Source organism: Acomys minous (genome assembly GCF_964271855.1).
Source record: "Acomys minous genome assembly, chromosome: 17".
Lineage (NCBI taxonomy): Eukaryota > Metazoa > Chordata > Mammalia > Rodentia > Muridae > Acomys > Acomys minous.
This window is the reverse complement of record NC_140500.1, coordinates 4,036,364-4,051,595: the sequence shown is the minus strand read 5'-3', so window position 1 is coordinate 4,051,595 and position 15,232 is coordinate 4,036,364. Positions and strand designations below refer to the sequence as shown.

Genomic DNA, 15,232 nt, shown 5'->3' with positions numbered 1-15,232 from the left:
GTCTATCTATCTATCTATCTATCTGTCTATCTATCTACCTACCTAACTATCTGTCTATCTATCTACCTGTCTGTCTGTCTGTCTGTCTGTCTATCTATCTACCTATCTATCTATCTCTCTGCCATGCATAGGTAGATCAATATACAGATAGATAGATACTGTCTGCTGTCTTAAGCATCGAATGGGGCCCTTGTGCTATGTTTCTCATAGGTAAAGGTGGACTAGAGTGTGTAGTGGGATTTCTCTTTGGCTCTCTTCTGTGCCTCTTTGCACTGAGTCTCTGCTGGTTGCAGGAATTCTACACAGTTAGTGAAGTTTAATTTGCCAAGTGTAGTAACAAGCCAACCTCAGTGGGGGAGCAGATGCTCCCATCAAAGTAGAGCAGAGGAAGATGTGGTGGGAGTGGAGTGTCGGGGGACGCATCTGGCCGTCTCACGAGCGCTGGCAGCTTGCGTCTCTTGCCCGGCAACCTCACTTCGTCGGTACTTGGAAATCTGCTGTGGTAGAGTTTTCTCCATGGAAAGGACCGGATGTGGCAAACACCTCTGAGGCACTGTTGAACATTTGCTGCCACACCCTTGAAGACACGGTCCAAATTTTGAGAAGGATTTTTTTTTTTTGCTTTGGTTTGGCATGGGTGGTTCGTATCCTGTGTATCAGGGTGATATGTCTTATATGCTGATAATTCAGAGGCGCTCCCTGAGTCTTCCAGAGTTTGGGGGCTCCCGGGGGAGGTTGTATTTACGCAGCGGTGAAGGCAGAGGGGTTCTGTCTCCAATCCTAAGGATTCTTGCACTATGAAGCACTAACTTGGCTCATGGCACCAACACTTTTATTGTGTATATATTATGAATATTAAAAATTCATTTTGCAAAAAACATATACCTAATCTTTTACAACTTGAGGTCTCAGAGGATGAAGCAAAAATATATATGTAAAACATTCCACACTGGGCTGAACACACTGTACATGGCCATTGGCAATAAATACTGTTTTCACTCCTCATAGCTCTTGCTAGGTGAGGTGGCACACACCTGTAATCCCAGCACTCAGGGAGGCAGCGGCAGGTGAATCTCTGTGAGTTTGAGGCCAGCCTGGTCTACAGAGTGAGTCCAGGACAGCCAAGGCTACACAGAGAAACCCTGTCTTGAATTGGCACTCAGGGGACTTTTTGTGCTTAGGCCCTGGTACCAGCCATGGTAGCCTTAGAATTTGTTAGGGTTATAGATTCTGGGCCTCAGCCCTAGACCTATGGAATCAGGAACCGTGAGGGTAGGACCAAACTCTAAGGAGATTCTGAGCCAGGCTTCTTGGCCTTGTCTAACGAAGAGGCGGCAATGAAAACAGTAGAAAAAAAACCCTTCTCCAGCCATGTTTATATGTCCCCTGCAGTCCTGAGATCGTGATGCAGTAAACTGCCTTCACTGTGTACTCTCCGGCCACACTATGCGCTGGCAGCTCTCTTAAATAAGACCACATCATTTCCACAGACTACAATACAACAATTCCATTCGTTGGAAATGACTCCAAAATAGTTTGCCTTAAATTCTATAATGCAGGCGGCCGTCTGTGGAGATTCTCTTTAGGAAAATCCAGTGAGATGCAGCCCCCCCACCCTCCGAGGGTGGTAGGTCCTCTGACTCGGTGACACAGGAAGGGACTATGTTCCTCTTGTTACAATGTCAATCTCATGAAAGCACTTCGCAGCCAATACTTACAACAACAGAGAAGGGGATTTGGCAGCAGGAGGTTGTACTCTCAGGAACCATGTCTAGCAACTCTGCCAACACCGGAAAGAAGAAAACAGATAAGTTGAAGGGAGCGAGACTGTCACAAGGCCAGACTGCAAATACACACAGAGGGATCAGTGACAACAGTTCTGATTTTCGCAGAATGTTTTGGGCACCACCATCCTGTCATGGCAAAATGAAAAAACATCATTTATACACACACACGTCACTTCACTGGTCCTGTCTCCCACTCGGTCCCTTGACAGGCAACTCTTCAGGCCATTAGATCAAATAAGCAAAGCCACAGTGTGGCCAGACCCGGGACCCCTCCGTCTGGAAACAGACTCAACATTCAGAGAACATTCCAGCCCTGTTTAGCTCTCTAGCTCACAAGAGGCAAGGCAGACCTGACCCTGTACAGACAAAACTGTCTCTTCTATAGATTGTGGGGTTCAGAAGCAAAGAACTTGTAGATGCATGTATCTAAAAATAAGTTAAAATGGTCGTTTGCTCCTTTCCATTCAAAAGAATACTTCAAGAATATCAAAGTCCCAAGATTTCGGTGATCCTGGCCTTGCTGCTTCTGGCACTGATGCTCAGACCCCGCGTCTCCTTGGGCTTTGGCGTGTGACACGACCGGGTCCCCCTGCACCTTTGTCTGGTCCGTTAAGTAACTTCTTAAATGCCTCCCGCTAACGTCCACTTCGCGTTCTGTGGGCCTCCTCTCACTGTACAGGACGGGAGCTCTGGCCCCGTACCAGGAAATCATGTATCAGCACGCCCTCCGTTCCTTGCCTGGAAATGAGAGCTCCCTGTCTTCTGGGCATGCCCACATCCTCCCAGCTCGGGAAGCAGGCCCTTCAGCCTGGCGTGAGAACGCTACTTTCTTTCCCTATGTCCATAAAGCATTCAGTATTAATAAATATAGTTTTTCTAGAATATCCTTGTACACACTACAATAAAAAAAAAAGCATCGTTAGCTCATGCAAAGCCTGTGGGTAAGAAGACCCCACCAGCAGCCTATGCAGGCTAGCTTATTCACACACGCTGAGCTGGCTCAAGCCGTGTAACGATGTGACACCATATGCCAACGTTAAAGGAAGAGTATCTGAGGTGCTTTCTGCCCAAAGTGGGTAACTTGGATATTTTTCTATTTTTCACAGGACTCTAACTAGGCCAGTATTTCCTACAGTTCTGTCTTCTCATAGGTACATGACAAACATATCCTCAGCTGTCTTCCTCCAGGGAGTGTCTCTAAGCCTCCAGCAGGTCAGTTACACCATCTGTGCACTCCCGCAGCCGAGAAGCTGTCCACTCCTCCACTGTGTCACAGCTTCCCTCGGGAAGGCTGGGTCAGTCTTGGAGTGACACTGTGGTTTTCTTCTCTCAGTTCCCAGAGTCACAGGACAGGACAGCACAGGCTGTGTGAGCCACGAAGTTCAGTAGGTGGACAAGCAGTGTGCTGTTGAGCGTGGCCCGGCATTGCTACTCCACGCAGTGTCTTGCTTGAGGTCAGGCCTGGTGAAGGTGACACAGGGGTGCAGGCAATGAAACGGGGTTTTTGTCAGGGCGGAGGAACCGTGATTATTTTTAAGATGCGGGTCAATCTGTCTTGATCATTAGAATGCACGTGTCTCCTAGCGAGAAGGCGGGGAATCTTGGCAACTGAGATTTCAGCCCAGCAGCCTCCAGGGATGAGGACAATTATGTGGGAGAAATCTTGATCCCGCTGACAGAAGCTGAGGAGAAAGCCCAGGCGTATGCTTCGGGATGTGACAGGGGTGAGGTTGGAACATTCTGCCTGGCTTGCTGCTGCTGAAGAAAACAAGGTCTTTGTTACTCCGAGGGAGGCGAGGTAGTGAGCCCTCAGCCTCGCCAAACTTGTATTCCTCAGGAATGTTTAAAAATGTACTTAAAGACATGAAAATGGGGTGGTGCAGGGGGCGGGGGAAACTTGTTGGGAAGAGAGAGGGGATTGGTGGAGTGGGAGGGGCAGTGAGGGAGGGGTGGATATGATCAGGATGTATTATGTACATGTACAAAGATGCCGTGATGACACCTGCTGCTGTGTATTTTTTGATACATGATGATAAAATAATAAAGTAAGTTGTTTCAAAAAGGACTTGTTCCCTGACGTAGTAGCATGGGCTGCTTAGCCGTTGTCTCATGCAGTGGGTACCAGGACTGTGTCCTGTGCTGCAGAGCTGCTTAGCCTTTGTCTCATGCAGTGGGTACCAGGACTGTGTCCTGTGCTGCAGAGCAGCCTCTGTCAGGTTTACTCTGTTCCCATGCACATCTCTGCAGCCCAGCATGCCCAGGATCCCAATGGTGTGTCTCGTTAGAAATGTTATCTGGACCCGGTGTGGTGGCGCACGCCTTTAATCCTAGCACTCAGAGGCAGAGGCAGAGGCAGGAGGATCTCTGTGAGTTCGAGGCCAGCCTGCTCTACAGAGTGAGTTCCAGGACAGCCAGAGCTACACAGAGAGACCCTGTCTCGAAAAAGAAAACCAAAGGTGAACCAAACAAACAAAAAGAAATGTCGTCTGGAAGTTACAGTGATCCTCCTGCCTCAGCCTCCAGTGTGCTGAAATTACAGGCACACGTCACCAGACATCTCTGTGTATTTTACTGAAATGTATGCGAAGCCACGTTGCTCTCCAGCTGGAGACCCAAGCTTCCCTCTTGTCTCACGCCCGTGTGACCTGTATCTCCTCCCTGCCTGTTCTATTCGACATCCTGTGCCAGCTCTCCTGGGTTTCTGCCTGTTCTAGCCTGCCCTGTCCTATCTCATCCCCCTGCTGTCACCAGGCTGCCTGCCGTGTGGCTCCCTGGATCCCCTTCCGTCTCTTATATAGGATCAGAGCAACACCTACTTTAGTAGGGTTCTGTGACAGGAGCATGCAGAAAGCCATGGCAGCCCTTAGACGACCCAGCATGCTGCTGGTGGCTTCTCAAGCCTACTTTAAAAGCAAAGCCTTCCATGTTTTTCTATTAGACTTAATCTCATTAACCTTTTAGAGTTCTCTGGGTGGCTTGTAGCAGATAATGCCGCGCCTGAGAGTGGCTTGTGAATTTATTTTGTCCTTTACTGGACACACACTGATCAAAGAGATTAAACTTTATTTGCCATTTATTTATCATGCTCTTAAGTATCTTCTGTATTACCTGGGATACAGAGGAACTTAATAAGTACTGGCTGAAGTAATGGCTTTTCTGTTTTAAAGCCATGTTCCGTAGGGCGGGAGAGCTGGCTCCGTGGTTAAAAGTGGATACTGCTCATGCAGAGGGCCTGCCTGAGTTCAGTCCCCAGCACCCATGGTGGATGGCTTACAACTCCCTGCAGTTCCAGCTGCAGGGGTCTGGCACCACCTTCTCGCCTCTGAGAGCACTAATTCATGTACGCGTACCAGCGTATAGATGCACAAATACGTTTTCCTTAAAAAAAAAATGGTAAAAATGCATCTTCAAAAATTTATTTCACAAGTGGGGTAACGTACAAATTACATAAACAAAATGAGGCAAAGGGCTTGGCAGCAGAGCTGACTCTGGTGAGGGACACCGAGCTCAGTGTTAATGGCTCCCGAGCGTGCCCTGGTCATGATTCTTGTGTTGTCCCCTGCTGCAGGTCTGCGTGGTGGCCTACCTCGGACTGTTCATGCTCTGTGTCTCATATCAAGTGGACGAGAGAACTTGTGTCCAGTTTTCTATGAAAGTAAGTTGTTTCTCCTTTTTTCCCCAGAATCATTGCATGGAAAGAAATGTGATCACAAAAAGAGTGCTTTTAAAGGTGTTCCATAGCTGATGACTTGGAAACTTCACTTTCAGGCAGTCCAGTCAGGGTAAGGAGGGCATCGGTCCAGACACAGGGGTAATACTAGTCCATGTCTGTTTCTCTTGTCCAGCTGTAGTTGACTTTTCTTCTTGGCATGTTCTTTGATTGCTACAACCAGGAAACATAAAGCCCAAGAAAAAGTCAATAATGTTACTTAAAAACCACAAAGATAAAAAGTAGGAGTCTTTTAAAATGTGGGGAGTAGCTCAGGGGTACAGGGGTTGCCTAGCGTGGAAGTAACCCTAGATTTGACCCCCAGCACCAAATACATGGCGTGTGGTGGCACATGACTGAAATCTCACCACTCAGGAAACAGAAAGCAGGGGTTAGAAGTTCAAAAGTCCAAGGGCAGCCTCAGCCACGTACTGAGTTGGCCAGATAAACTATACCATGGGATCCCGTTTCAAAAAGAGAAAGAGGAGGAAGAGAAGGAAGAAGGAGGAGGAAGAGGGGGAGAAAGGAAGAGGAAGGAGGAGGAGAAGAAGAAGAAAAGGAGGAGGAGGAGGTGGCGGTGGTCATATAGCTTCTTAAAAGATAGTTGTGAGTCACCAATTGGGTCTGGGACTTGAACCCAGGTCCTCTGCAGGAACAGCAAGTGCTCTTAACCACTGAACCACCTCTCCAGCCCTGAAACCTACCTTTTGATCTGAATATTTTTCCCCTATAAGAAGGCAAAAGTGAACAGGCATCAGTTCAGGCTCCTTTTTGGTGAGGTTGACAAAATAACAAGGCAGGATGATGAGGAGAGGGAAAGAAAATAAACAAAAGAGAAAGCTAAAAGCCTGGTAAGAAACAGCTTGCTGAATTTCAGGAGACTGGTCCAGAAAGTAAGGGCAGCCTAGCCTGGATTACCCAGCTTCCTCTCTGCTTCCTGCTTCCTGAAGAAGGCAGAGGTAAGCCTCACTCTCAGTGAGCGCCCCTCCCCCAGGCTCCTCAACATCTGTACCTTACATTTTTTTAAGGGAGACAGGGAAGGAAAAAGAAAGGAGAAAAGTGACTGTCAGTGTCAGCCAGGTTGCAGATCCCCACTGGGAAGGCTTCATTAGCTGCCTTCCCTTCTTCACCCATGACAGACACTGACAGACAAGGGGCTCTTTCTCCTCTCCTGGAGGTGACCTTCAGCCAGGCTGCTGCCAGCAAACTCAGACATCCTCTGTGGCATCTTCAGTCCAGAAAGAGCTTCATCCAACAGGCTCAGCCGATGTCTCCTGTGCCTCCCGCTGTGTTTTGAGGGGGGGGATTAAACAGGTCTTAGCGGGGGCCACGGCACCGCATGGCTGCATTTTAGCACCCTGCCTGGGCACCCTGGCCTAAGATTTTTATGAGAATTTAGTTTCTGTTATTGGGCACCTAGATAGACAGTGCCAGCCACCATGTCATAATGATGGAGTCTTCTGTCTCTCTCTCTCTCTCTCTCTCTCTCTCTCTCTCTCTCTCTCTCTCTCTCTCTCTCACACACACACACACACACACACACACACACACACACACACTTCCCTGCTCTGAGACTCCCAGAGACCACCAGCACTTCTCTGCTCTCTGCTGGACTCTGCCCCCAGGCCTGGCAGGTCACTGGGTGTGGACCCTCCTACCTGCCCATCTGGGGAACCCTTTCTCAGAGCTCTTCTGCATTTGCTGAGGCCTTGGAGGTCATGTGTCTGGGGACACCTTGCTGGCCTTTCCGTGGGCTGCTTGGTGGCAGATGCTCCCCTGTAGCAGCCAGGCCTCACCATTCCAGCAAGGGACGTCATTAAATCTAAACAGAACCCGTTCCTCCCAGAGTCACCGACTGGGAGAGCCACAGCAGGTTCCCACTGCAGCAGGGCAGGAGCAAGCCTGGGGATTACATAAGCACAGAGCCGCTGGCCTCCAGGGATGTTCTGCAGGGACACCCACACGGCTGCTGTCAAGATCCCAAGGTCACGCCACACACCTGCTTCCCTGATAGTTTATTCCTGTCATGTGGGCAAAACAAGACGCTTGGTTTTAAATTGTGGAATTGACTGCAGGAGCCTGCTGCTGTCAGACCACTTAAGCTTTGGGAAGGAAGGTGCCTTGCAGGTGCCACCAGCAGGGCCTAAATGTCAAGCTGTGACCTGAGAGACTAGCAGCTCGCCTGACTCCGATGTGCGCACATGCCACTTTGCTGAGGGATGTGGGTTCTCTTCTTCTGTCCTTGGGCCGCTGATTCTGTATATTTAAGGAGCTAGAATATAATTAAGCAACCCGTGTTTGTGTCCATGTTTACACCCTTCTACAAGCCAAGTCTGTTGTTCCTCCCACACGACAGAAAACAAGACAGACAGTAGAGCTGGTAGCGGAAGATCCCTGGAAAGGGGAGCGTTCCTCCTCAGCTGGTTTAACTCACAAATAGCCTAGGGACTGTGTTTCTAGGAGGTGGCAGCTCTTGATCCTGGTAATGGTACTTGTAAGTCAGGGTTAGAAGTATCTTTCCAAATTTACAAGTAAAGAAATACTGGTTAACATGCTCAACGGATGTGCCCATCCCTAGGGAGCACTTGGGAGTCAAGCCTTAGTTTAGGTGGCCTGGCCTGCTGGCTCATGGTCCTCACTGCTCTGTACTTGTTAAATGGGCTTTGGCATAAACATCTGAGCAAAATGTATCATCTAACTTAATTGTATTTTACTGTTTACTTTCTGTGCGCGTGTGCTATGGTGTGTGTGTGTGTGTGTGTGTGTGTGTGTGTGTATGTGTGTGTGCTATGGTGTGTGTGTGTGCTCTGGCATGTGTGTGTGTGCTCTGGCATGTGTGTGTGCATGCTTTGGTGTGTATGTGTGCTATGGTGTGTGTGTATGTTATGGCGTGTGTGTGCTATGGTGTGTGTGTGTGCTCTGGCATGTGTGTGTGTGCTCTGGCATGTGTGTGTGCATGCTTTGGTGTGTATGTGTGCTATGGTGTGTGTGTATGTTATGGCGTGTGTGTGTGCTATGGTGTGTGTGCATACTACGGCGTGTGTGTGTGTGTGTGTGTGTGCTTTGGTGTGTATGTGTGCTATGGTATGTGTGTATGTTATGGCATGTGTGTGTGCTATGGGTTGTGTGCTATGGTGTGTGTGAGTGTGTGTGTGTGTGTGTGTGTGCTTTGGTGTGTATGTGTGCTCTGGTGTGTGTGTATGTTATGGCATGTGTGTGTGCTATGGGTTGTGTGCTATGGTGTGTATGTGTGCTATGGTGTGAGTGTGTGTGTGTGTGTGTGTGTGTGCTTTGGTGTGTATGTGTGCTCTGGTGTGTGTGTATGTTATGGCATGTGTGTGTGCTATGGGTTGTGTGCTATGGTGTGTATGTGTGCTATGGTGTGTGTGTGTGTGTGTGTGTGTGTGTGTGTGTGTGTGTGCATGCGCTGTGGTGTGTATGTGGAGGTCAGGGGCATCTTGCAGGAGTTGGTTCTCCTTCCACCACGTGAGCTCCAGGTCTTGAACTCAGGTCGTCAGACTTGGTGGCATGGGCCTTTACCCACTGAGCCATCTTGCCAGCCCTATTTTCTTTAAAATAGACAAACTTCTTATTGTCAATCCATGAACTGCCCCTCCCCCCGCAGTGTTATAAATAGCTACAGTTTACGGACATGTGTGTGCATCTGGGTGACTGTGGTATGTGCATGTGGCCGGGTATACGGTAGATGGGGCAGCAGTCACATGCTCTATCTGCTGGTGGCCCCTGAATGTTCTGGATGCTCCTTTTAATATCACAAATAAAATAAATCCTTTCTAAATTTTATAATGCTGCCACTTTGCATGTATCTGATTCTTTCCCACCAAGGAGCACTAAGCAAGTCAAATACAAATTATTCCTGTTACGTTTCTAAGACACAAGCTGTTGTCAGCCAGGTTTGGTGGTTCCTGCCTGAAATCCCAGCGCCTGAGAGGAGGAGGCAGGAGGATCAGGAGTTCAAGGCTGGCCTCGGCCACACACCAGAACTGCTCCCTGTAATGGGTAGCTTTTGTCTCTAATGGCAGCGTAAATCCTGCGCGCCACACTGTAGACAGCAGTCCTGGCGTCTGTGGCTCTGGCCTTTAGCTGGGCCTCACGCAGGTTGACCACTAAGAGATGATCTGTGGCCAGTATGTGAACCCACTCACAAGAGCGCCTCTCGTGCTGTGCATGCGTGAGAACTCATGACTTCTGGTCGCAGTGTTTCAGATGTAAGGAAACTAAGTGAGAGACATTTACGGAGCATCCACAATTAACCAGGCATGACCGATCCAGGGCTAAGGCACAGGCCAGGTCACCCACCTGCTTCAGCATCACTTACGTCACCTCCCAGAGGCCTCTGGCTTAGGGGGTCTTGACCATCGGGCCTATAGTGTAGTACCTACACGTTATCATAAGTTCACCAATTTGAAATAATTTTGACCAACATGGTGTTTTTATTACAGAAACCTGTCCTTTATTTTCAAGTCTTCTTTCCATCCTATGGCTGGCATTTCTCAATTTTAAAAATAAGTGCTGTGTATCATCTGTAAAGCCGTTCACTAGTTTGTTTTGCAGTTGGCCTGTCCTCTCTGTAACAGAAGGCTTTTATTCTCTCTTGCAGGTCTTCTACTTCCTGTTGAGCGCCCTGGGGCTGACGGCCTGCGTGCTGGCTGTGGCGTTTGCCGCCCACCACTATTCCCTGCTGGAACAGTTCACCTGCGAGACCTCCCTTGATTCCTGCCGGTGTAAGCTGCCTTCCTCTGAGCCTCTCAGCAGGACCTTTGTTTACAGGGATGTGGCTGACTGTACCAGTATCGCTGGCACTTTCAAGTTGTTCTTAATCATCCAGATGGTTCTAAACCTGCTCTGTGGCCTTGTGTGCTTGTTGGCTTGCTTTGTGATGTGGAAACACAGGTACCAGGTCTTCTATGTGGGTGTTGGGCTGCGCTCTCTGATGGCCGCTGATGGCCAGCAACAAAAGGCCTGACAGCTCGGCTCACAGGGAGAGGCTGAAACAGCACACCGACTAGCCAAAGTGAAAAGCCACAATTTTTTAAAGGTAAACGTTCAAAAGCAAATGCTCACTTATTCTCTAAATGAATATTTTTAGATTTTTTTCTTCAAAAAAACAAAAAGAACTCTTTTGGATCTTTATTGTATTTTTTAAACATTTCTTGTGAGGACAGAGTGGAGAGATGGTCCCCGAGTGACAAGATCTTACTATTTACGGCTCTGGCAGAGGACACGAGTTCAAGTTCAGTTCCAGAGCCCAAACCGAGTGCCTCACAATTGCCTACACCTCCAGCTCCAGGATCACTGGATGTGCCACCCCTTACACACACCATTTAAAAACATTATTTTTATTTTTATTTTATTTTATTATTTTATTATCTTTTGGGTTTTCGAGACAGGGCTTCTCTGTGTGGCCTTGGCTGTCCAGGACTCACTTTGCAGACCAGGCTAGCCTCGAACTCACAGCGATCCACCTGCCTCTGCCTCCCGAATGATGGGATTCAAGGCATGCGCCACCACGCCCGGCACAATTTATTTTTTTTAAAGTTCTTATGAGAAACAAGATTCAGATTGATTTGGTAAACACTAAAAGGAAAAAGAACAACAAAGAAGGGAGGGATGGCCTAGCTCTGTGGCTACACCCTGGTGTGATGCCCGACCCTCTCATCCAGCTGGACCCAGCCGTCTCTCCCGGCAGGCCAGTGTGAGGGTGACCTGGCGTCACCCGCCGCTTCTTAGACTCTAGATTCTTCTAGCTCCTTCTGCCACCTGCCAGTATCAAGTCCTGAGAGAGTCTCTGTATCGAATGCTTTTTCTTCCTCTTTCTTCACAGTATAGATGTCTTTAAGGTATAAAATAGCTTTAAAAAAAACCAAACCTAGTAGATCAGGAAGGCTGAGTGATTACAAACACCTGGTCTGGGGTGCAGCCTTCTGGGTCTGTGAGTGGGCTGCAGCCTCCGTGTCTGATTCGCCATAATTGAAAAACGGTGCGTTGCATTCTTAACGGTGTAAAAAAGTTTAGAAATAATTATATTATGCCTCCAGTCTATCATCTAAAACAAGTCATTAAAACTAATTTCCAGCTAATTGTTCATTATAATTATGCTCAGATGTCTGTTTAATGAGCTCTGGCTGTGCTTAGCCAGCTGTACTGTACTGTACTTAGGTGTTAGGAGAAATTACAGCCACAAGGGACGATGTCTGAAGAGTGGCTTTCCTGGAAACCACCCACTGCAGAAAAGAACTTGCAAAACACTAACACTCAGGTTTAAAACAAGCTCAGAGGAAAAGCATGAGCATTGACAAAGGAGATGCTTATGCTAATAGCACACTTGTGGTGTGCTGGGAAGTATCTCCCTTGACAACCGAATGCCTTTGATGGCGGTTGGGTACCGCAGGTGAGTCCCATCATGCACTTGGACTTCCTGTGGAATCCTGTTAAGTGATGCTTTTTACGGATGGCCTAGAGACAAATGTCTCCAAGTCCTTATTTGGGTGGTATGTCCACAGTTAGGGTACTTAGTTTCAGTTTAGACTGAAGTCGCAGGTTCTTGGGTAGGTCAGGCTTTGCTGTGTAGCTGTCATTACTCAGTGCAGACGTGCAGCTGTGCGCACAGGAAGGCGCTCGCTCACATTGGGACTCTATAACACGTAAATGCTGTCATGAGTGTCTCTCTCAGTCAGCATTTTAAAAAGGAGGAGTTCCCGGTCCCAGCTCAGCCGAGCTTGCTCTCCACCCTCCCTCTCCACTCACTTTCCAAGTCACAAAATTTACCCCAGGGGAACACGAATCTCTTTTGCCTTTGAGGGCCGGTGCAGGGTCCCAGGATGGTGGCAACAGAGTTGGTTCTGTGTGATCCCCACACCTCAGCCAAAGAGACTGTGAATCTGCTTAGCTGGAGGATTGCAACTGTCTTTTACCCCTGGCTACCACATGTTCAACCTTTCTGACTTGTTTCAAAGCTGCTAGCTCAGGTCAGGAAGGCCCATTAGAGAGTATATGGGTAAAATTCCATCAAAGGACCTGGGTTGTGCCCTTGGGAGGCAGAGGCAGGTGGATTTCTGTGAGTTCCAGGCCAGCCAGGTTTACAAAGCAAGTTCCAGGACAGACAGAGCAGACAGAGGGACCCTGTCTCAGAACAAAACAAAACAAAACAAAACAAAATAAAATTTTCCACTAGAGAAATGATCTCAAACAAAATTGCATGAACATTAACACTAGGCCTCCTTATACAGACATGGAAAACCTTTTGTGTTTGTTAAGAATAACCAGCTCTGGGCGAGGGAGACAGCTCAGTGAGCAAGTCCTGGCCATCCCATTAAGAACATGATCCCAAGGCCAGGCATGGTGGCTTGTGCTTGTGACCCTGAGGAGGCAGAGGTCCCCGGGCTCCTTGACCAACCAGCTTTAACTTAGTGATTAAATATCAGGCCCATGATGGGAGAGTTTGTCTCAAGAACAAACCTAAAAATAACCCAAAGTGGGTAGCCGACCTCTGGCCTCTTCGCATGTATGCACACACACAATTAAGAATAACCTGCAGAAAGGCAAAGCATTAAAGAATCCAGGGTGCCACAGACTGTCCTTTCAAAGTGAAGTTGTCTCTACATCAATTACTGTGTATCGGGCACCGCTGGGAGCACGCGCAAGCTCACGAGGTTCAGTTTTTTATTTTTTTATTTTATTTTTTCTAATAAGAAAATTAAGGTTCCCCACACTTAGGTTGCTCTATGCTTTACAAATGAATCACAGGGCCTTTTAAAGGGTAGAATAATTTTAGCCTGCGGGTTTCTTGTTTTTGTAACACAACCAAGAAATTGGCACGGATTCGGCCCCTCGCACAATGCCTGTGTAGAATGGGAGCTTGGCTGTTATGATCAAATTATTCCTAACTCCCCAGAGAGGGAAAGCGATGTAAGGGAACAGAGGAAACAAAACCAAACGAAGGCATCCCTTTGCTAAAAGCGTACCGTGTGCTGGTGCGTGTAAGAACCGTGTTGCACGAATAACCAATGGCTCCAGGCTGGATCTGAAGTGTTTTGACGCTGTGTCTTGCAAATATTGACGCTTCAGCAAGGGCGACAGAGAAGGAGCAGTCACACAGCTTCTCACTTAGCAAAATGCTACACTTCAAATCTGTCGCGAGCCAGCATGGTGACTGTGCCTTCCAAACCCAAAACAGGAAGATTTGCACGGGTCCCTCCCCCAGTCTCCTTCAGGAGAATGAAATGGATCAAGACTCTATAAAGATGAGAGATGGCCAGGGCTGGTGTACAGACTGTAACTGAGGCCGCTCAGCAGGTCTGTGCCTTCACGTGGCTCCGAGCTTCGTCCAGACTGGTGTAGGCAGTGCTTTGGAGCCTTGCCTGAACCAGCGCTACTCCAAAGGCCTAGAAACTGCATTCAAGTAACAGGCCTCACGTGCCCCCTCTTTGGATTGAGAGCTTAGCTCTTCTCTTCTGAGTGCCTTCCAGTGTGTTCCCAAAGGGAAATTCCATTCTACATATGTCATTTTATCCATGTCCAAGACACAGTGATCTCCTGATACTTGCACTTACCTCTCATGTGTATATCTGGGGTACATTTATGAAATTGTGGGAGAGACTGGAGAAAAGCTGTCTGAGGGCTACTAGGAGGAGCAGCTGTGGATAGGTTACTGAGAGACAATCAGAAACAAGCTTGACAGCTGTCCATCATGTGCAAACAAGAGCTGATATTTCCTGGTGACAATCTCTGAATTATCACTACATGGTCACATTTGTGTAAATATGCCACAGGATTTTATTCTACTTAAAAAAAAAACTCACAATGTGCTTTAGCCGTACAGTGTACAGTCAGCCTGTATGATGGCCACTGCTTGGCGGTTAAGCCACTGAAACAAACTCCTGCCTTCTAATTTTTTTTAATCTCAAATGAGCACTGTCCCTTTCAGAACTGTGGGTCTGCGTTTTGGTGCTGTAGTTTCTTTTCCGGGCCTTGATCAAATCAAGAGTTTCTATACATTTGAGGTGGTTGTTTTTAAAGGGGGGTGTTTGCTTTATTAATAAACTTTTCATAATCCACAAAGACGCGGCTTTGAGTATGTTTTAAAGTGGCCGTGTGGTGCGTGTGAACTGGTATATGTAAACTCTCTCGTGTTAGTGTTCGCTCCAGAGACCTGGCTTACAGACCAGAGGTTGTTATGTTAAGTGAAATAAGCCAGGTTCAGCAAGATTAATACTGGGTGTTTTCTCACGTGAATGGAGACTAGGGCTGGTGTGTGTGTGTGTGTGTGTGTGTGTGTGTGTGTGTGTGTGTGTTAAACTTCAGTGAGAATTGAAAGAAGCAGGTGGGAGGTGATGGAATGTGGTGACTTGGAAGGGAATGGACCGGGAAAAGTCAGGCAGGGGAACAGGGAAACGGCAAACCTGGTTTGGGAGTAGACAGAGGTGATGCTGGCATTGTCCCAGGCAGAATGTTCTTACACTTCGCATTAGGGTGGACATCAAGGCTGTTCTTGGTCCCTGGGTAGGATATGAGCCGGACGGAGAAAATCTTTTTGAGAGGTCCCTGGAATTCTGATTTCTTTTATTACTTTTTCAATTCTATATTTTACATTTTTAAAATTTTTATTATAATTTATTCAGATTACGTCCCGATTGTTAGCCTCTTGATTGTATATTCCCGTTCCCACCCTCCCTCCCTCTTCCGCCCACTGGGCTTCCCAACCAAGGGGCACCAG

At 47.8% G+C, this 15,232-nt stretch overlaps 1 protein-coding gene and 1 long non-coding RNA gene across 3 annotated transcripts in view; both read left to right on the top strand.

Moving 5' to 3' along the window:
- SSPN (sarcospan) overlaps positions 1 to 14,577 on the top strand; it is a 31,595-nt gene extending 17,018 nt beyond the window's left edge. The window contains exons 1-3 of one of the 2 annotated variants that reach the window (XM_084765005.1): positions 3,223 to 3,241; positions 5,356 to 5,442; positions 10,118 to 14,577. In XM_084765005.1, the coding sequence (XP_084621131.1) occupies positions 5,386 to 5,442; positions 10,118 to 10,483 (423 nt within the window). In that variant the 5' untranslated portion in view covers positions 3,223 to 3,241; positions 5,356 to 5,385 and the 3' untranslated portion in view covers positions 10,484 to 14,577. Of the gene's footprint in view, positions 1 to 3,222; positions 3,242 to 5,355; positions 5,443 to 10,117 lie in introns of those variants that run through there. The other variant, XM_084765004.1, reaches the window with a different exon arrangement.
- Positions 1 to 15,232, top strand: part of LOC311587737 — a 269,462-nt gene that overhangs the window by 41,167 nt on the left and 213,063 nt on the right. The gene's annotated exons all lie outside the window — the stretch shown is intronic.